Source organism: Anarrhichthys ocellatus, unplaced genomic scaffold (assembly GCF_004355925.1).
Source record: "Anarrhichthys ocellatus isolate YVR2014 unplaced genomic scaffold, GSC_Weel_1.0 scaffold133, whole genome shotgun sequence".
Lineage (NCBI taxonomy): Eukaryota > Metazoa > Chordata > Actinopteri > Perciformes > Anarhichadidae > Anarrhichthys > Anarrhichthys ocellatus.
Window position 1 is genome coordinate 373,523 of NW_022280163.1, and position 21,517 is coordinate 395,039.

General features: G+C 44.9%; 2 protein-coding genes and 1 long non-coding RNA gene across 3 annotated transcripts in view; 1 reads left to right on the top strand and 2 right to left on the bottom strand.

Moving 5' to 3' along the window:
* Positions 1-7,280, top strand: part of disp1 (dispatched homolog 1 (Drosophila)) — a 13,225-nt gene extending 5,945 nt beyond the window's left edge. Inside the window, exons 4-8 of the mRNA XM_031877331.1 lie at positions 2,149-2,243; positions 2,597-2,694; positions 2,781-4,370; positions 4,512-4,775; positions 4,864-7,280. Of these exons, the coding sequence (XP_031733191.1) occupies positions 2,149-2,243; positions 2,597-2,694; positions 2,781-4,370; positions 4,512-4,775; positions 4,864-6,699 (3,883 nt within the window). The 3' untranslated portion in view covers positions 6,700-7,280. The remainder of the gene's footprint in view (positions 1-2,148; positions 2,244-2,596; positions 2,695-2,780; positions 4,371-4,511; positions 4,776-4,863) is intronic.
* Positions 7,281-12,991: 5,711 nt separating this feature from the next.
* On the bottom strand, positions 12,992-18,894 carry LOC116399882 (toll-like receptor 5). The gene is made up of 5 exons (XM_031877336.1): positions 18,821-18,894; positions 17,667-17,726; positions 14,765-17,048; positions 13,755-13,843; positions 12,992-13,506 (listed from the first exon to the last, which is right to left on the bottom strand). Exons 2-5 carry the CDS (start codon positions 17,712-17,714, stop codon positions 13,270-13,272), a joined length of 2,658 nt encoding a protein of 885 aa, XP_031733196.1. The 5' UTR covers positions 17,715-17,726; positions 18,821-18,894; the 3' UTR covers positions 12,992-13,269.
* Positions 18,895-19,992: 1,098 nt separating this feature from the next.
* On the bottom strand, positions 19,993-21,491 carry LOC116399860 (uncharacterized). Its single transcript, XR_004213866.1, has 4 exons — positions 21,324-21,491; positions 20,822-20,974; positions 20,491-20,652; positions 19,993-20,169 (listed from the first exon to the last, which is right to left on the bottom strand). It is a non-coding gene; the product is annotated as an uncharacterized LOC116399860 (long non-coding RNA).
* Between the last annotated feature and the right edge of the window lie 26 nt (positions 21,492-21,517).

A 21,517-nucleotide genomic window follows, 5' to 3' on the forward strand; every position in this document is an offset into this window, starting at 1 on the left:
TGTGAGTCTGTCTGTCTGTGAGTGTCTCTGTCTGTGAGTCTGTCTCTCTGTCTGTGAGTCTCTCTGTCTGTGAGTCTCTCTGTCTGTCTCTCTGTCTGTGAGTCTGTCTGTGAGACTGTCTGTGTTTCTCTCTCTGTCTCTCTCTCTGTCTGTCTCTCTCTCTCTCTCTCTCTGTCTGGTGTCTCTCTTCAAGTCAAATTAATGCTCAATGTCAGATCTGTTTTTCCTGCTTCTATTAATATTTGAGCTGTATTGGCTTTAGTTTAGCCTGGATTTAGGCATCTCCCTAACTACCAATTAAACGCACAATATGTCAGGTTCTGCTCTCAATCAAAACTCGAGTAACAAACGACGGTGCTTGGTCGTGTCCTGAAGTAGTCATTCATTGCTTCATTGCAGTCAGCTTCTCGAGGTTTGGATTCCTTCAGTGTTCAACGTTCAGGAGGTTGTTACTGCAGAGATCTCCTCTCCGAAACACCCGGACCCGGTGATTAAAACCGGTAAGAACACTGAATAAAGCAGTGTCACGTAAAAACAAGTTCAGCGTACAAAGGTTCATGGCTTCACGTCGAAAGTCCTTCATCCCGTAAAAACCCAGAGATCTAAAAATGTATTGTAACAATGTGGCTTAAACGGGATAAAAAATCAATATATGATAACCACAACGCTGACGTGTATATATATCCATGTTGTTAAGAAAAAAACTGCATCTCCACTGTGCTGATTAGAAAATGGATCCTTTCTGCTGCGTCTGTGGCTCCCTTTGTCCTCCCCCTCTGTCTCGCTGCACGCATCTGTCCGCGGATGTAATTGTGTGCGTACGGAGCGCCCACCAGAGGCCTCTGCTGCTGTCAACGAGCTTCCCTGCCTCGTCCCCCTCCGTCTGTCAACCCCCTCGGTCTCTCTCTGACAGCCACCTGATGACTCTGCCTTCCTGTTTGGAGGCTTTTCTTTGGGGGGCTCCGGAGACACACTGAAAGAAGGCCTGTCTGAAGCGTAATCCTCCTTCGTTTGCTGGCATGCAGGCACCTTCACTACCCTGCACTCCGCCGCCGCATCATTCTTGCAGAAAGAACACAATGCAAACATGTACGCCAAAGACTTGTCTGCACCCCCCCCCCCCCCTCTCTCTCGGGGGCCCCCTGTTCAATCAGAGCCACTATTATGATTATTATTTTAATGACACCAGTATGCTACTACTGCATTGCGTCATTCATCTGATTTCGGTGGGGGGGGGGGGGGGGACCAGCAATTACTGCTGGTTATTTCATTACTAAGCATCAGATCTGCTTCCTTCATTTTGTATCACGTTGACTTTGCAGCCTCGGACACAGCAGGTCCACTGTGTATAGAATCCTGCGACGAGTCTTCCTTTGCTCTTTCTCAGAATGCACTGTGAGCCTCTGCAGGGCATCAGCAAAAAAAAAAGCAGAGTATGCTTTAGGGCGGGCTTACTGTGATTGACAGGTCGCTGCCGCTACCAGAGACGTATACGCCGTCTCTGCGTCACTCCTCCGCATTCCAAAAATGGTAACTTCCGTTCATGGGTTGCAAAAAAAACAACATGGCAATGGCCGTAATCCAAGATGGCGACGGCGAAAACACCGAAGTCAAGGCCTCAAAACGTCAGTCCACAAACCAATGGGTGACGTCACGATGACTGCATCCACTTCTTATATACAGTCTATGGTTTCTATATGCTCCAAGTCTTGTTTTTCGACAATAGGTAACTGAGTCTCTGGCCGCACAGTAGCAGCTGGGGGTCAAGATGCACTCCGCTGTGTTACTAGCGACCCCCTACCGGCCAGGTTAAGAGTAGTGAGTGAGTGGCAGTATAAAACAAGCAATAAAAGATGTTATTGACCACGAGAAGTCCTCGAGCAAGCAGCAATAACTGGCCATCCAAATGATTACACAGTTTGCTGCAGCAGAATGCGAGACTCCCCGTGGACAGACACAGATGTGCACACTCGGGGACGCACGTGTAAACTGCCACATGACTGCGAGGCAGTGATTCTAGTTTCAAGCATAAAATGAATGGCCATGTTTTTTTAAAGTTGCCTTTCTGGCTGATTGAATAAAACAAACATCTAAGTAATGTGGATGGTGCTAATCTTTCTTTTTTAAATTATTATTATTGTTTTTTAGTCACCAAGAACCCAGATGGCCCGAGGACCACTTTGAAAGAGACAAACGGCAAGCAGAGTGGGACTTCAGTAAAGAATTCTTCTGTGATGTGCCAGGTAAGAATACGGAAGTGACACCAATCCGATTTAGACCAGATGATAAAGAACAACCAAAAGGCTCCCTGAAAGTCCCAAACAGCCCCCAAAGGATCCTGGGTGAACTCACATGAACCTCAGTACAACACATGTAAAAATTACAAATATATTAATATGTATTTTGAGTGGAATTAAAATAAAAGTAATCTACAAAATGTACTGTTTACGCAAGTAGGCTCACAGTATAGCTGCATATCTGTTTGTAACGGGGGGTTTTCAGTCAGATGGTAGAATTGTCTCATATGTCCTAAGTTTTATTAACTCAAGAAAGATGGTATTCCCATTTGAGTAACAAAGGTCTTTTCCTTATGCAGGTGACCGTTACTCTAGACTGGTGTTCACATCAGCTGAGGGGAAGAACCTGTGGAGTATTCAGGCTATCAAATCTATGTGCAATCTGGACAACACAAGGGTGCGTAGGACAGCACAATCCTCCAGACTGGTGATGATACAGGATTTCTATTTATTTGTCAATTCACTTTTTCTCTCCGTTCCCAGGTGCGTTCCCATCGCGACTACTGGAGTCTCTGTCAGCGCACCAATGACGCCTCCTGCTGTCCAAGCTGGACGCTCGGCAACTACATTGCCGCCCTCGCCAACAGGTCGTCCTGCCAGAAGATCACAGAGCGCGACGTATCGCACACGCTCAAGATCCTGCGCTCATGCGCCAAGTACTACCACAACGGCACGCTGGTACCCGACTGCTGGGACATAGCCCTGCGAAGGAAAGACCAGCTCAAGTGCGGCACCGTGCCCCGGAAGTGCACCAAGTACAATGCCGTCTACCAAGTTCTTCACTTCCTGGTGGACAAAGACTTCCTCAGTACCAAGAGCCTGGAGTACTCTCTGCCCGTGCTCAAACACAGCATGCTCTTCTCGCCCACAGAGAAAGGAGAGTCGATGATGAACATTTACTTAGACAATTTCGAGAATTGGAACTCCTCAGACGGCATCACCACAGTCACAGGGATCGAGTTCGGCATCAAACACGACCTCTTCCAGGACTACCTCCTGACGGACACAGTGTACCCCGCCATAGCCATAGTGATCGTCCTGCTGGTCATGTGCGTGTACACACGCTCCGTTTTCATCACTCTGATGACGATAATAGCCATCATCAGCTCGCTGATCGTGTCGTACTTTCTTTACCGATTGGTCTTCAACTTTGAGTTCTTCCCCTTCATGAACCTCACGGCCCTCATCATCCTGGTCGGCATCGGCGCGGATGACGCCTTCGTGCTCTGCGATGTGTGGAACTACACCAAGTTCGACAAACCACACGCTGAGCTGGCCGAGACGGTCGGTGTGACGCTACAACACGCTGCGCTGTCCATGTTCGTCACCAGCTTCACCACCGCTGCCGCTTTTTATGCCAATTACGTCAGCAACATCACCGCCATACGCTGTTTTGGTGTCTACGCAGGCACCGCCATATTGGTGAACTATATTCTCATGGTGACGTGGCTCCCGGCTGTGGTGGTGCTACATGAACGCTACCTGCCCAGCATGTTCCCCTGCACCAAGCCTCCGCACCCACAAAGGGGTTACTGCACCCGGACTTTCTGGGCAGGTCTTTGTCAGAAGGCCAACAATTGCCTGTTCACCGCCTCAGAGGGGTCCCGGATCTTCTTCGAGAAGGTGCTGCCCTGCATCGTCATCAAACTGCGCTACCTCTGGCTCTTCGGGTTCCTCGCCATTACGGTGGGCGGGGCCTATGTGGTTTGCGTCAACCCAAAGATGAAGCTCCCGTCTCTGGAGCTGGCAGAGTTTCAGGTGTTCCGCTCCTCGCACCCGTTCGAGCGCTACGACGCCGAGTACAAGAAGCTCTTCATGTTCGAGAGGGTTCATCACGGCGAGGACCTCCACATGCCTATCACCATCATCTGGGGCGTGATGCCCGTGGATAATGGTGACCCCCTGAACCCAAAGAACAAGGGAAAGCTAATACTGGACAGCAGCTTTAACATTGCCAGTCCAGCCTCTCAGCTGTGGATCCTCAACTTCTGCCAGAAGCTGAGAAATCAGAGCTTTATCTTTCAGTCCGAGGAGCAGGACTTCACCAGCTGCTTCATTGAGACGTTCAAACAGGTCAGTGCTCAATTTGTACTAAGTATATACATGTATACATTGAAGGACATCTTACTGACACTACCCGGTATAATTACTGTGGTTTCATTTTGAAAATTCCACTGAATATAATGAACTTCAAACCCCTCCTTCTGTCAACAGTGGATGGAGAACCAGGACTGTGAGGAGGCTTCCGTCTACCCCTGCTGCAGTCAGTCCACCTTCCCCTACAAGCAGGAAGTCTTTGAGTTGTGTATCAAGAGGGCCATCATGGAGCTGGATCGGAGTACGAACTACCATTTAGACAGCAAGACCCCCGGACCTCGATTCGACATCAACGACACCATCAGAGCCATAGTGTTGGAGTTCAAGAGCACCTACCTCTTCACCCTGGCCTATGAGAAGATGTACCAGTTCTACCTTGAGGTTGTAGTACCTAGGTGTTTATATGTAAAGGATACGTTTTGTATCTGCTTTGGTTCTTCTGACATTAACGACCGTTGTTCTGTTCCAGGTGGATGCCTGGATCGCTGAGGAGCTCCGGAATGCCCCAACAGGCCTCAGCCACGGCTGGTTCATCAGCAACCTGGAATTCTACGACCTCCAGGACAGCCTGTCGGACGGCACTCTGGTTGCCATGGCGCTGTCGGTGGCTGTGGCCTTCAGCGTTATGCTGCTGACCACCTGGAATGTCATCATCAGTCTGTATGCCATCCTGTCCATCGCTGGCACCATCTTCGTCACGGTCGGGTCCCTGGTGCTCCTGGGCTGGGAACTGAATGTCCTGGAGTCCGTCACCATATCCGTTGCGGTTGGGCTCTCCGTGGATTTCGCCGTCCACTACGGCGTGGCCTACCGGCTCGCCCCTGAGCCCGACCGCGAGGGAAAGGTAATTTTCTCCCTCAGCCGCATGGGCTCTGCCATCGCCATGGCGGCACTGACCACCTTTGTTGCCGGTGCCATGATGATGCCCTCGACCGTCTTGGCCTACACCCAGCTGGGCACGTTCATGATGCTGATCATGTGCATCAGCTGGGCCTTTGCCACCTTCTTCTTTCAGTGCATGTGTCGCTGTCTGGGACCCCAGGGGACCTGCGGCCAGATCCCCCTACCCAAAAAGATGCAGTGCCAGGTGTTCTCCGAGGTCACATCCATGAGCCCCTCACCTCAAGGGAAAGGCTCCGGCCTGGGGAAGTACCAGCTGGACAGCAGGGGTGGGGAGGTGGAGCATTACGAGTTGGAGCCCCTGGCCTCCGGTCAGAAGACTGAAGATATACCCAGAGAGGAGCAGGAGGTGTGTGCTCAGCTCTACAATGGAATCCCACCTCAGCACCACAATGGCCCTTACTCCCACATCTATTACAAGAGCAAAACCGAGACCGGCAGAACCGGCCCTGAGAACGGCCTCGTGGCCGCACAGAGCACAAAATCCAGGTGCCAGTACTCTCAAAACGCTAACTGCACCTGCGGGGACCCCTCACCTGCTCACCACCCGTCTCAGCAGTGGACCCCCCACTCCTGTGCTCAGCCTCCCCAGGACTCTCCTTCCTGCCTCCCCACCCCACAGCTCCTCCCGCTCTCAGGAAACACCCCGGGCACACAAAACCCACCTCTGTTCCCTACAAACCTGGACCCGGTCTACACACATACAGAGTGCCGTATGCACTATGTCCACTGCCCCCCCTCCCATTTCCACCACTGCTCCCAGGGAAGAGTAGTGGCCCCCAGGCAAGGACCTGCCCACAGCTGCCATTTCAGGAAGTATTGCGTCCACACGGCAACCCTGCAGGCTGGTTCAGCTAGAGAGCAGAGACCCACAACCGCGGCTTTGAACCAGGACACGGACCCGGCTCCTGGCTCAGAGCCTGCTGGACACGAGGACGACCACAGAAACGAAACGGGGCCCTCAAGCCTCGACAGTAGCCAAAATATCAGCACCCCAGCCCTGACGCAAGCTCAGACTCGGTGCCCCTCCTCCCCCTCACCGTGCTCACCACACACAAGCAGACATGAAAGACAGACGGGAAGGGACAGTGACCTTTGTTGCGGCGATAACCACGTATCCACAACTACAGATCCAACCCCACAAACTGACGCTTGTTGTAGAATCCCTGGCAACCAGGAGAAGCTCAAAAGTATTTCCGTCACACGGGAGGAAAGCGTCAAAAAGTGCAAGCGGAACTCCAAAAGACAGCGGGCGTCCTCCGCCTCTCCAAAGAAACTCTACTGTTTTAACAGGACGTTGAAAGTGAAGTGCAATTCAGCTTCAGAGTTCAGCGTGCCAAGAACTGAAACCAGCGTGCCTCCTATTGCGATCACTACCAACCCCTCTTCTGAAAGCTTATGTTGATGACAAATTCATATTTTAATAAACACTCGATATCCAGAACAAGTAGCAAAAAAAAAAAAAATGGACTGACACATAATGTCTGTCTGTGCAATCGAACAAGGTTTGTGACGCGTTTGCTTACCAAGTGCCTCAATGTGTTCCACCAAGCAGCACAGCCCTACTAACTATAATCTGTTTACATGTCTTTTTTCTACTCACCAGGTCTTCACGTGCCACATTATGTCTTCCATTTTACACTGTTGCTAAAGCTATATAATTATGGGAAATTACCGGTCTTTTCCCAAAAGCACCGTCATGGAATTTTGCTAACTACAGTGTTTAATATACTCATACAGCCGCCGTTTGCACTGACATAAAATGGTATAGTATATATTGTGATATTGTGATTAATTGTCAGTACTTGTCGTCAGATATGATCACATCAGCCGGAACGAAAATGTGCCACATTTTTACAAGTCAGTGAAAAAAAAGACACCTTTTTTTTTTAGTCTTGGTGGGAGTCGAGTGTTCAATCCTGTCTCCACACGCCTCAGATAAAAGATGTACTGTATGATTAAAATGTCTTTTTATTTTATCACTCTATGTCCCCATTGTCCGCTCTTCCTGTCTGTTGTACACACACACGCACATACGCACGCTCGGACCATAAAATGGGAGGAGGCCCCGTTCACAGAAGAAGCTGCATCTTTAATCACAGCAGCCTACACCTGTTTCATTGTCTCGTAACCGCCGGCAGCTTCAGTGCTATTGGTTACACCTGACCTGAGGTCAGCGACTGGATTTAAACCGGCCTGCTCTTTATGCTCATGTAGACTTGATTTACACCAGACTATTGCTGCTGGTGACACAGATCTCTTCTTCTCAGAGTCAATCTGCAGCATTTCTGAGCAGCAACTTTTTCAATTTGGGAATGGCATAAAAATAAATAACCGTAATGATTTTAGGAGTCAATAGATGTGTAGATTCATTACACATCAGCAGCGAGGACTTCTCTGAACTGTTGGGCCTGCTGAGGCAGACCGCTTTCATTACAGCTCTGGTATGAAAAGCACCAAGGAAGCGACCCAGCCGCAGTTCAACAAATGTATATTATTACTGTTTATGTAATATTTCCAGGGCAACATTGGAACAGAATCTGCTGACTGTTTCGTCTTTGAAACGGGAGCCGTTTTATGACTGCAGTTCGTTTATTAGCCTTCTCCAATATTGTTCACATTCAGCGTTTAAAACAGCTGCAATCGATATGTTTACAATAACGAGAGAGAGAGACGAGTCTCGTAGGGATGAACGCAGAGATTTATCCGAATCAAAGTGAAGAGCTCTGGTAAACACTGTAAAAGAGACAGATTCCCCTCAGACTTGAACTGTCCCTTATTGAGCAGTCCATCTAAACAGGACACAACTCAATCAATCAATCAATCAATCAATCTCTCTCTCTCTCTCTCTCTCTGCGCTACTGAATCCATCCCGGCTGAGTGCAGTTCACAGCAGGCCTGATCTCTGCACATCGTGTGAAGAGGGAATTAGTGCCAGACATTTAGAAGAGATGTACTGTACGTTTGATGAATCAACTTTGTTTCATGCACACACACTATTGGAAACATAAATGCATGTTAAATACTTCAATGAGACCAAATGTAGCCACCTAAACATAACGGATGACCTCATTCTTTTAACCGAATACGCTAGGCTTTTACATTAGAAGCGGTGTTATTAGTAGCTACAATTATCAGAACAATACGAACATTCAGGCTCCCTCATGTGGCTCAAAAGTGAACTGCAGATAGAAATGTTAAATGGAAGTCTATGGAAGAAATTCTGCTAATTTATTTTAATAAATAGTCCTGCGACCCACCTGTGGGTCCCAACCCAGTCATTCACAAAGACTGTTTTATGGACAGGCGACTGAAGCACCAAACTCAAGCTCGTCATCTCTTTTTGATCGTCCTGTTCACAGGAAGCAGTTCACTCCAGAGATCCCACCTCTCTTCTTCTCCTCACTGAGCTGCTCTGACATCTCTAATTTAGTGCTTTATTATTTCTGCTTCCCAGACACTTTTCACTTGTTGTGGCTACGGGGTGTTAACTCATCATCAGCATTAGCTTCAACTACTTTCAACCACAATCTTGGCTCCAAGCAGCAGCTGGAAGAATTGAGGGATGAGTCTCAGATTGAGCTCCAGAGGAAAAGTACAGCTGTGCTTCTGCTGGTTATTTTCCCTCTCATCCCCTCAACGCCCCTCAACCCCAGAACAAACTTCCACAAACAAGCCCCATAAAACATTACATAAGTAAACCGCCCACACGGGTTCGCTTGATGCTCCCGAGTCGAAGGAAAGACTTTATTCTTGGCTGACAGAGATCAGTTTGTGTTCCCCTTCAGCCTCAGACCCCCTCCTCCTCCTCACTGCAGTGAAGATGAGCCCCCTTCCCTCAGAGGATCCCTCCGCAGGCTTGTGCTTGAGCATCCCTGTAATTATATTTGCTCAAACAGGTCAAATATTAACTGCGTCCATGGGGGCAGGGTTTATTACATTTCCCCCAGCCAGGGAGAAGCTCAGAGGCCTGCGTGTCTGTTCTCAGTACATTCTGCCGGCCTGGAATAACTGAGGACGGCGAGCTGGAGAGCTCGTTTACAAGGTCAACATTTGCTTCCACTTTTCAAATGAGATCTTGGTGGAGCCAGAGATACGGAAGTGGAACAGTGGTTTCTCTCTCGTTTGATCAGCAGAGGAGCAGATTTTGTAATTATTCATTTTCATTGATCTTTTTGTCCAAGGAGTCTTGAAACTGTCAAAAACAATTTAAATGAAAGTTACAAGAATATGGTTCTTAATTTAAAAAATTGTAAGGGAAAAGCTTTTTCAAATTTAAAATAAATAAATAAAAAATGTCTTCAATTTTTCTTTTACTTACCAAATGAACTAGTTCTTTGGTCTTGGCACATATTTAATCATTTATCTACTGCCTACTCTCCTCAACATCAAACCTTAATGCCCACAGTTTGCCCCCACTGCTCAGTGTGGGGCCAACACGTGCCTCGCATTTCACAGCGCTAAAGGAGCCCGACGGTGGGCCTCCACCACGGACCCCAAGGGAGCATGTTTGGTGGGATCCTGGTCTCAGAAAGCTGCATAAGGCCCTAAAGGGATTGTAAAGGTTCTCTGTACGATATTCAGAGCATTAATAAAGCCACAAACAGCTATTGTCTGTGTAAAGACGTAGAGGAGGGATGTCTACCTGAGCAGAGAATAAAGTGTGTTATAATAGCCGGGCCGGCGGTGCACGCTTTTAGTGCATGTGAAAATGTTTTTTCTTTTTTTTTCATTTTAATAATTTATCCCAAATGATTTATTATCGTTGCATTCACAGAAGGCTTTCTGGGCATTTATAGCTATTAGATCCCCACATTTTGCATACTGACATCCAGGTCCAAAACTGGTACAAATCCCAGAAAATGTAAAGAACTGCATGATGAGCTGAGACTAATGGACTGTCCACAGTGTATAAGCAGCAGCAGCCTGCGGGTGGGGCTGTAATGTTCCCAACAGCTGCCTCATAAAGGCTGGGAGGACGGAGGCGGCCGGGGCCAACAGGACGGAAGCGCTCCCTCTGCCGAGCGGCTTCCTGTTTTCGGACACGCCGCTGAAATGAAAGAAGAACCTGCTGACCCCCAGATTCCCTCTCATCGCAGAGTCCAACACACCCAACACAGTGCTGACAGAGAGATGGAATCCTTTGCTGCCGATGTTATAATGAAACAATTAGAAGGAGTCTTTGTTGGATGGGTGTCACTAGAAACAGTCTTCATGGGGTCCCTCACTAATTAGCACTAGTTTTCACTGATCCCTCCAGACTTGACGTGAAGAGCCAGTAAAGACGACACGCGCCATCTAGTGGTGAAAGTAGTACATACAAATACAAAAGAGGTCCTTTCATCCAATCAGGCACCTGAACAGTTGTTCCCTTTTTCTGGATTTATTTTTGGGGGTTCTATTTCTGTGATATAAAAAAAGGAAAATGGGACGATTGTAATGATGATGTAATCATTTAAATGGAGGTTTAGGTTGGGTGAACCAAACCCAAGGCAGAGATTAGGAGCAAAAAAAGAAAATCCTATTGAATGGATTTAAAGAGAGTTTTATAGGAGTTCTGATGCAACCATGAAAACAAATCTTATACTTTGAGAGACTCTTTTCACGACTCAAGCATTCTGTTATTGGACGGTTTCACTTAAAGCCTCAGGAATCTCGTGGACCAGCTGGAAGATGAATTTCAAAAGGCGTCTTCAGTTTAAGTTGCTATGGTGGAGCTTTCCATTTAAATACATGTCTGTTGAGTCACCGTCTGTCGCCGAACGACGTAACACGATGGAGATTTGTCCGACGGCCCGCTGATGAAAGTATTGCAATGTTTGTATATTTGAAGTGTTATACACTTGAAGTCTGAGGCGGCATTCCCGGAAACCATGCAACTATAGGGATCATAAGATCAAGAGCAGCTCCACATGTCGACAAGCCAAACTGGCCAATAACTTTTTCAACACGGCCATGTTCAGGTCTGCATTGAGCTGCAGTGATTAACAACCACAGCCAGTCTCTGGGGATCTGCTTCATCCTGCAGGCTGCTGGAGAGAACAACGCATTCGATATTAGTGAGAACAGACCACCTACACTGGAAGCAATGCAATGAAGCATTAATTAAAGCAATTTTGGCAATATTTAAAATGAATAAGTTGACACGGACGTGTACTACTGGAAGTGAAGGAATGAGACTTCTCCTGAGTTACGACACACAAAATACTGACGCGTTAATATGTTTGGTTTTCTGTGCATAAGCATATTTACATGCATATAAAAATCTGTAAGAGGGATTTTTGTAAAGTTGTTGAAGCGTGTTTGTAAACATATTGCCTATTCAAAAAAAATGTAATTACAAAAAGAAAGAAAAAGAGATATTAGCGAGAACAGCTGACGAGCAGATGCTTACTGTTATTACACTTCATTCATCGGAAACATTTCATTCAGTTAACACTTTATTAATTCCAACAACATAATAACTTAATCATTTCTTCTCATTGCCATGGAGGGCTGTAAATGTGGACAATGATATATAGATAGATAGATAGATAGATAGATACACATATATATACACACACACACAGCGGGTAAAATAAGTATCGACAAGAAACACCTCATGATGGGTAAAAGCAAAGAGCTGTCTCAAGACCTTCGCAACCTTATTGTTGCAAAACATACTGATGACAATAGTTACAGAAAGATTTCAAAACTTCTGAATGTTCCAGCGAGCACTGTTGTGGCCATAATCCGGAAGTGAAAGGAACATCATTTCACCACAAACTGGCGACAATCAGGTTCTCCTCGAAAGATTTCCGACAGAGGAGTGAAATGAATCATCAGAAGAGTTGTGCAAGAGCCAAGGCTCACCACGCAAGACTCCACTGCTGAAGAAAAAGCATGTTGAAGCTTGTTTAAAGTTTGCTGCACAACATTTAGACAAGCCTGTGAAATTCTGGGAGAATAGAGTCTGGTCAGATGAGAGCAAAATTGAACTCTTCAGATGCCATAATACACACCATGTTTGGAGGTGAAATTGCACTGCACATCACCCCAAAAACACCATACCAACAGTGAGGTTTGGAGGTGGGAACATCATGGTGTGGGTTGTCAGCATACAGCACTGGCAAACTTCATATAATTGAAGGAAGGATGAATGGAAAAATGTACCAAGACATTCTTGATAAAAATCTGCTGCCATCTACCAGGATGATGAAGATGAACCGAGGGTGGACATTTCAGCAAGACAATGAACCCAAACACACAGCCAAGGAAACTCTCAACTGGTTTCAGAGAAATAAAATAAAGCTGCTAGAATGGCCCAGACGATCAGCTGACTTGAATCCAATAGAAAATCTATGGAAAGAACTAAAGATCAGAGTTCATAGAAGAGGCCCACGGAACCTTGAAGATTTGAAGTCTGTTTGTGTGGAAGAATGGGCCAAAATCACACCTGAGTAATGCATGCGACTAGTTTCTCCATACAGGAGGCGTCTTGAAGCCGTCATTACCAGCAAAGGCTTTTGTACGAAGTATTAAATACATTTCAGTAAGCGTGTTCAATACTTTTCCCTGTGTCATTCCATTTTATTCCACATAACTTAATTTCTGAACTAATTTGTTTGGATTTCTTTGTATGTGTGGATTACTTGGGTTGTTACCGACATCTGGTGAAAATGTCATGTCAATAGCACCTTTAGAAATATATTTACTGAGAAAAATGGTGACGTGTTCAATACTTATTTTACCCGCTGTATATACTGTATATATATTTAATATCTTACCACAGATTGCCTAAATACATCAAAATTAAAAGGCAAAACTGTTCAGGACCAAACAAGTTCTGCACGACTCAGTCTTTGCCTTTACTTCCTCTGAAGGTTGGTGATACCCGTAGTGCTGTCTCACTGGGGACACTCCGGCGAGCTGGATGTTGGTGCTGATTCAACAGGTGATCTTGGTTAACGCTTTTCTTCCACACACAGTCAGGAGTTCACACGGCGTTCGCTCTGATGTCCTCAAGCTGGATAGCGTCCTCATTGTGAGGTCGGATGTCGGGCTCAGGTTTCTCCTCTGCCAACTCTTTCACCTTGGTGTCTCTGAGTATCTGTGAGATGAGGCGCTCATAAAACCACTCCAGGTCCTGAGGGTCCTCCGGCCAGGTGAGGTACTCTCTTCTCTGGACAAAAACTCTGACTGCCTTGTACTTCATCAGCTGGTAGTGAGCCACCTTCAGTTGTATCGTATAAGAATGGAGAAAAGTTCCGTTAGTGAAAGTCAAGAACTTTCTATTTTTCATCTTCAGTAAAATTGCACAGCACGACTTTTCTGCCCTTTGTGTAACAATGTCAATTTAACATTTGACTATTTTTTTTTTTAAATCACCCATGATCAATATTTTTGTGACAATGGATCACATGACTACTTGTTTGTTACGGCCTGGGTGTAAAGACAGTAACTCGGCGGCCTTGTACACACCTTCCCCACCACCAACATGATCAGTACGTTGGTCAGCTCCTCCAGCATCCGGCCCTGGGCCAAAGTGAACGCCTCCAGGCACCAACCATCTAGAGAGAGACGCCACCCAGTTAGTTTCTTTAACCTCCACCTTTGTCAGGGTTGAAAGGAGTAATAGAGGAGTAATAACGTGTGAAATAATTAAACATTCACAACAACAATGGTGTGGGAGTGTCACTCAATGGCCCATTGACTCCAACTGAATGCATGACGACGAACATCTCTTGTTCCGTCACGGCAGGGTCGCACAACTCTGGATCGCCGGGAAAGTGATAGGCGCGACGCGACGTCGGGTTGTGTTTCTCCAAAAGTTTATTTTTGCTTTAACAACTCTTCGCAGTTTTTTTTGCGGCCCCCACCGCCGCACTTACCCACATTCAAAGAAATGACAGGACTCATTCAGTGGTGATCGTTAGATGATAAGAACAATTCCATTTTTATATCTGTTGGTCAAATTTTACGCTACAGTCTGCAGATATTTAGCTTAGCTTAGCATTAAGACTGGGGGAAACTGCTAGCCTGGCTCTGTCTAAAGGTTAAAAAAACACCTCTAAAGCTCACTAATTATCACTGTATCAATAACATTGTACCTACAGTATAACCGAAGTGCTAAAGCATCAAATTGTGGTTTAACAGGAGGTTGGGCGCCGGATTATTTCTTGGCAGGGAGGAGGGGACTTCCTCAAGTCTCTGCTGGCTAGCTGGCAATGTCTCATATGTCACTGTGCCATGGCCAAGAAAGTAGCCAGGTGAAAAGTGTGACAACCACTGGAGGTCAGCAAACACAAACATATAGGAGAACAATATGAATCTTCTCATCCAACTCTCGGCTAGAAAGGAAATTAGTGCATCTTTTAAAATGTCAAACTGTTCCTTGAAAGAAAGGGAAAAAAATATTTCATGGTCGAAAATGAAGCAGACTTATGTAACTTTGTGCCTGTTACTATAAATGAAAGTCAGACAAACCGTACCCCTAAGGAACTCTTTGGAGACAACGCACACGGTCTTCCTGCTGCCCCAGATGGCATCTCTGATGTTGGAAAGGTGATCCTCGCCTGGCAGGAAGTCTCTGGCCTCGAAACAGCAGCGGAAGAGGTTCTCCTCCGAAAACTGGTTATCCAGCTTCTTCAGCAGAGCAGCCTCCACCCAGCCATAGTCGTTGTCGCTAAAACAGAGGAAGGCATCGTGCTGCACTTCGTCCATGGGAGGCTTCGGGCCCTTGAGAACCCTACCCACGATCTTTTTGTAGATGATGAATATGCGCCCTCGGAGACTGGCGTAGACGATCCCGCTGAGGACCACGGCGAGTATGAGGAGAGCAGACAAGATGAAGAGAGCAAATTTAAGATCTTGGACGGCCTTTTCGTCGTCTTCCTCACACGGTTTGACGATCGTGGAGTATTCCAGCAGAGGAAGATTCTGGAGAGCGGCTGGGAACTCACACCTGTACTCCTCAATTGGGCTCAGGAAGGTTACATTCGTCGTGTTCAGCCACTTCGCGAAGCTCTCCAGACTGCAATCGCAGTGGAACCGATTCGCAGCCAGGCTGAGGAAGCTCAGAGACTGTAAAATCGCCGGGTCCGAGGAAGCTAAAAAGTTGTTTGAGAGGTCGAGTCTCTTCAGGCCGATCGGAAAGATGTCCGGCTGCAGATAGGTTAAAGCATTGGACGAGAGGTCGATCTCTATGATCGAGCCTAGGCTGCGGAAAATCCCTTGTGGGAGAGTCGCAAGTGAGTTCAGGCTTAAATTAAGACCGAGCAGATTCTCTAGATTATCAAAAAGGTCGAGGCACTTCCCCTGCGCCCAAATGGTATGCAGGGAACTGTCGTGAAGATCCAGCACTTGCAAACTATTACTACGAGGTACAGTAACTTTCGGACTCGGTGTGCACCACTTGATGGAGTTGCCCCCATACAAGAAATTCTTCAGATGATTGAAATTAGTAAAAATATCATAAACGTCCTCCAAGTTAGTTAATCTGTTGTCTGCAACATCTACGTGGATACAGTTTTTGCCCAATGCAACGATTTTACTTAAAGATTTCAGTTTATTGTCGCTCAAAAATAGATACTCTAAATTTGGTAATGGCGCCGGAGAACCCAGGTCTCGCAGTGAATTTCCAGTCAGATATAACGCTCGTAATTTTGGAAGACCGCTGAATGCTTTGTCTCCTAATGCACCAATGTGGTTGTTGGATAAATCCAACACTCGAAGGTCCATCAGATTGGTGAATGTGTGAGAGTATATTTCCCCCAGGAGGTTGGATGACAGGTTGAGCAATCGTAAATGTCCTTGAAGACCGGCGAAAGCATTTCTGTTAATCTGATTGATTTTGTTCATGGAAATGTCAATAATGATCACATCCTTTAGAGGACTTAAAAAAGCCTCCTGCAAAGCAAATATACGGTTTTTAGACAGATCCAAAATGGTAACTGAACTGTTCACGAGGCCTTGGAATGTGCTTTTATCTGGGTCGGGAAGGTTGTCATATGAGAAGCCTTTGCCTACGTATCCAGAGAATAAAAGGTGACCAATCGGAGTACCCTCTATTGCTTTGAAAAATTGCCTCGCTGTGTTCATGCTAAACCCATTGCTGGATAAGTCAAGGGTTATAAAACCCATCCCTCTGAAAGGGTTACCGCAGCTCTCCCAGTCAAAGCCTTCACTATAGCTGGTATAGAACTTATTGGATTGCAAGTTCAGGAGTTTGAAGTATTTCCCCCGGAAACCAACAAGATCATCTTCACACAATCGTTCAATCTGATTCAATTTGAGGTTTAGCTGTGTGAACTTTGAAAGTCTTGAAAAGAACAGTCCGGGTCGAACTCTCACTATTTTATTAGCAAAGAGGTCGAGCGTTTCCAGGGACAAAAGCGGCTGCAGATAGCTGTCTGCTAGTATGGAGTCTGCCAAATCGCAGTAATCCAAGAAGAGGTGTTGTAAATTGAACAGTCCTTTGAAAGCCCCCGGCTCCATCTGAAGGCCAATATTGAAGCCTAGCACCAACTTTTTCAATCTCCTCTGCCTGAGGAAAGAGTTGTTCCTGATGACGAGCTGCACACTCTGCTTTCCGAGATCTAACTCCTGCAGCTGGTCATAGCTTCTGAGCGAGCTGCTGTTGATCTCACTGATGTAGTTCATCTCCAGGTAGAGGTGGGTGATGTTGGGAGGCAGAGCAGGAACACTGTAGTGCCGCCGTGAGGCGCAATCAGCCACAAGTCCGTTCAAAGTGCATGATGGGTAGCATGTGGGTACCTGCAGGTAGGAGGGTTGCATTAGTTCTGTAAATTGAAAAAGGACTGAACGTTATAAGTTAAACATTTTAGGGAAATTTTCCCTTTTGCTTTCTGGCTTAGAATTAAATGAGAAGATTGATACCACTGTCTCATCAACGGTAAATATGGAGCTGGAACCAGCAAACGGTTAGCTGAGTTCAGCATAAAGACTTGAAATAGACGTTGATTAAGCATTTTTTTAAAATCCATACAAAACATGATATTGAGTGAGCTTTAGGTTAGCAGAATTGATTTCTGTCGGGCAGAGACAGACTAGCTGTTTCCCCAGTTTGAAGTCTTCGTGCTAAGCTAAGCTAAGCGACAGGTGGCAGTAGCTTCATATTTATCATACAGATATGAGAGTGGTATCAATCCTCTCATCTGATTCTCAGCAAGAAAGTGAATAAGCATGTATTGAATTTGAAAAAGCATATTTCCCAAAATATCCAACTTTTTTCTTTATTTATTTATGAATCTGAATTAGATTGCCTTAGGATAAAAAAATATATTTCTGATTGCTATCTTCTTTGTCTGTTTGAGAAAACAGACAAAATACAACTGCAATGATCATGAAACAATCTAAATGCGATACACATACCTGCAGGTATAATCCGATGAAAAGCGACTGAAGAGCCAGTGTCCACATTCTGTCCTCGCCCTAACAAGATGTCCAAAGAGGAAGTGAAAAGCTTAAAGAAGGCCATGTTGTTGCATTGGCTCAGCAGGGAACATATAACAGAGGACAGGTAGGTATTTGAGCATTTAGTAAGGTCTGTAGAACAAACATTGTTTGCTTTAGCAGGTTCATAGTTCGCTGGTGGAGCTTCAGCGTCACACTGCTCAGGACACAACCATTCATGCCTGATATGAGCTTTAATAACAAAGCTCTATTCGAATAGCTGACATGTTTGCCTTGAGCAAATAACTGTGTCCTATTGTAAAATTCTAAAAAGTCGGGGGAAAAAACCCTAGATAGTTGCACTATGGGAAATATAGGCTTTGCAGGTGTAATTCAAGGTTGACTCATTGTAGTCACTATATCTCAGCCTCTGCTACATCATTGATGGCAGACTCTACTGTATATGCTCAATTATGACCACTCTTTTTTAACCCTCCAACTTTATGGAACTGCAAACATTGGTTAAATACCTCTTTAATAATTACAACTGGATAATACTACTAATTCCGACTAACTTTAAAATATGTTACAAAAAGCAGACATACTTTATTTTATATATATGTTCTCCCTATTATGTGTAGTAGTTAAAATAAACGGTGTGTACCCCTAATAATAATACTTCACAAAATAATACTTTTTAGTGAATAAGGGGGCGGGGCTGTACTGCGGAATGTGTTCCGTATTTATAAATACGGAACACATAAGTTGATAACTTGTATCATAACGGCGCTTCTCCTGCGCATCAACACCAATACACAATCGCGTTACAGCTATGAACGGTGTTAGCAGCTTCACCTTAATATCTGTAGGCTAAGAGCTTTTAAAAGGTAACTTTTAAAGTTTTCGGTTTATTAACGTTACTGAACAGCCAGCTGACGTTTATTGCACAATGTAGGCTGTTTTTAACAGCGGGTGTTAGTCGAAAACAGAGACACGTTCAAACAACCCAAATGTTTTACCAACTCTGAATGTGTTGGAGAAACCGATGAAAATGAAGCGAGTCTGTCGCACACGTTTCAGGCCACAAATCGTATTTCTGATAGTTTACAGCGATAATGAAGTGGAAATCTTACCTGTATCGGTGTTGTGTGAACTGTGACAAACCTCTCAGTGTCTCTCCTGTGTACAGTGGGAACCTCCTCCCTGCAGACCTGCCCACCACAACACTGCTCCTTTTCCCGATCTGCTCTGAGGCTCGTTATCATGCGGTTGTGATTAACTGTCAGTGAGGCAAACCCAGCAAACTGACTCGGCTCCGGATCCGCCCTGGGGGTATCATGGCTCCGGAACACATCCGCAAAACGGGTCCGGATCGGGGTCCACTTGCACAGTGGGACGGATCTGGAACGGATACCCGTCAAAGATCCAGACCAGACCCGGCCGGTATCCGCCCATTTCCAATTTGGACCCATTCATAAAGCGGCTCATTTGGCCCGGATCCAAAGCGGATCCATTACTCAAAACTACAGAAATATCTCAAATCAAGCTGACCAACATCTAGATGCTCTATAAAAGTGTGAATACTATATTAATAATAAAATGTTGAATTTATTCAAGACTTAAAATCTACAGTTACGCTGGAGAACATAAATGCATAGTTTGTGTAAAATCCCGTGTGCATTTATATCCGACAATGGACTCTGCAAGTAACAATAAAACCCTCTACTAAAAAATTAAAAAAACAGTCTGTAGTGACTTTAACAAATATCCATTTTAAAGCCACTGGAGGGCGAACGGGAGAACTTGTTCGGACGCGTGTTCCACAAACATTTAATGTCCACTGCGCTGTCTTTCTTTAGATCTGTTGATCCTTTTATTTAAATACATATTGACACCGTACCAGAATACAGGATACTTTACATGGACACGATACCTTGACACGGTCAAAAACTGCTAGCTTCCCGTCCACACACACACCTGATCCTCATTACCAGGCCCTTGCATATATGCACATTTAGGTTAAGGTGCCACCCACTGTTCAATGTCAGGACTGCATGTGTACACACCCCATGTTTCCCTCAAAGACATAAGAAAACAACAAAACTACATTATGGCTCCAACACAGTCCTTTCAGCAGCTCCCATGGGTTCTAATCCCAACTCTCCGTCCTGACTATCTAATAAAAGGCAAAAAATAATCTTAAAAAAAGAGGTAATTACAGCCTATATATTGAATAGGTATTAATGGAAAAAAGAAATGTAACCATGAATAATATCAAAAACAGTTTTTTTATTAAATGAAATACATTTACAAGGATTTTACATCACATGTATAACACATGTAGGTTTGTTCAGTAGGGATGCTGACAGTGGCACGCCTCCTGGAGCTTCCCCCGCCTGCTGCCAGGTTGAACCACCTCATTGCTGATTCAGAATCTCCTCATCAGTGGCGGAACGTGAGACATGATTCTTTCTGACGGCATCTGTGATCACACAAGCAGATCAGACAAAATCCCATGAACCCTCAGTGCAACATATAGCAGACATGCAGTCTAAAAGCTAGTGGCTGACTTACATTTAAAGGTTTGCTATGCTATATTGAGAGCTAATGTATCACATAACTATTATCTATGTAAATATATAGTCAAGGAATATCTACCCGAGTAGAGAATGAAGTTGCTATTCAAATATTGAATTTAGCACCTTTAAAAAGGAGAAGATCTGGGAAACATGCTAATTTGAACACTATTTATTAAGAGCTCTGGGGGACTTCAAATTGTTTTCATTAAATATTAGTTACTTACGCAGGAGCAAAGTCTTTGACGCCATCTGGCTGAAGGACTTTTTCCCCATTTATCCCAATTTCCAGTTGATGGTCTTCCCAACATCATCACTGAACATGCGGGCAGGATGTTCCGTGTAACCCGTTTTGTATCATGTCCTCCGATGGTTGCCAGGGAAGAAATCTAAAATGGATCAAAAAAGTACTGTTAATATCTGATACTTTACAGAATGTTTTAAAATACACTTTCATCAAACAGGGTATTATCCAGTGTTAATTACATACAATAGTTCAAATCAAGATTGATTTTAATCAGATTTGATTGAGATACTTAATAAAACAAAAAAACTCACCACACTCTTCTTCAGCTGAGAGTTGGAGGGATCTTTAAGGCGATCCTCAAAAAGCTCCACTTCCTCCTCTGAGGTAAATGGAAATTGTACTTGGTCGTCAGTCACTTCGACTTCTTGTCCAGTTGACAGGCCCAGTCTTTCTATTCATTTTATCTAAACAAACAAACAAAAATAGATTGCAACCATTGTTTGTAAGGTGTGTTTTCTTTAAGCAAATATACAATATCTATTTGTTCTTAATTGTATTTATTTATTGGTACTTACTCTGTCTTTGTGCTTACATAGCATGTCAAGTTCTCTTCATGAAAACACTCGATTCTATACACTATAAGATTGTATTTTAATGGATTAAAACAAATCTTGTTATGATAGCTCTAAGCGGAATCATATTAAAACTACTAGTGTTAGAAAGTTAAACAGGTTCCCTCTCCCTCTCAAATGTGTCTTTAAGTTGCTGTGAAAACATTTCTTTCAAACAACTGTGTGTATAAAAGTTTCTTACCTAAACTGCGGCGGGGGGTCCGTCTGTAGGGATCACGGATTGACAGCATTGACGTGTCTGTTACGTCCTTTCAGCGAGGTTAATGCTCTGAGGATAGAGATCTAGAAATAGAGACTGATATACAGAAAATATACATTTAATTGACAATGCATTTTGTGTTTACTTGTGTTATCTTTGTCTAATATTTAAATTTG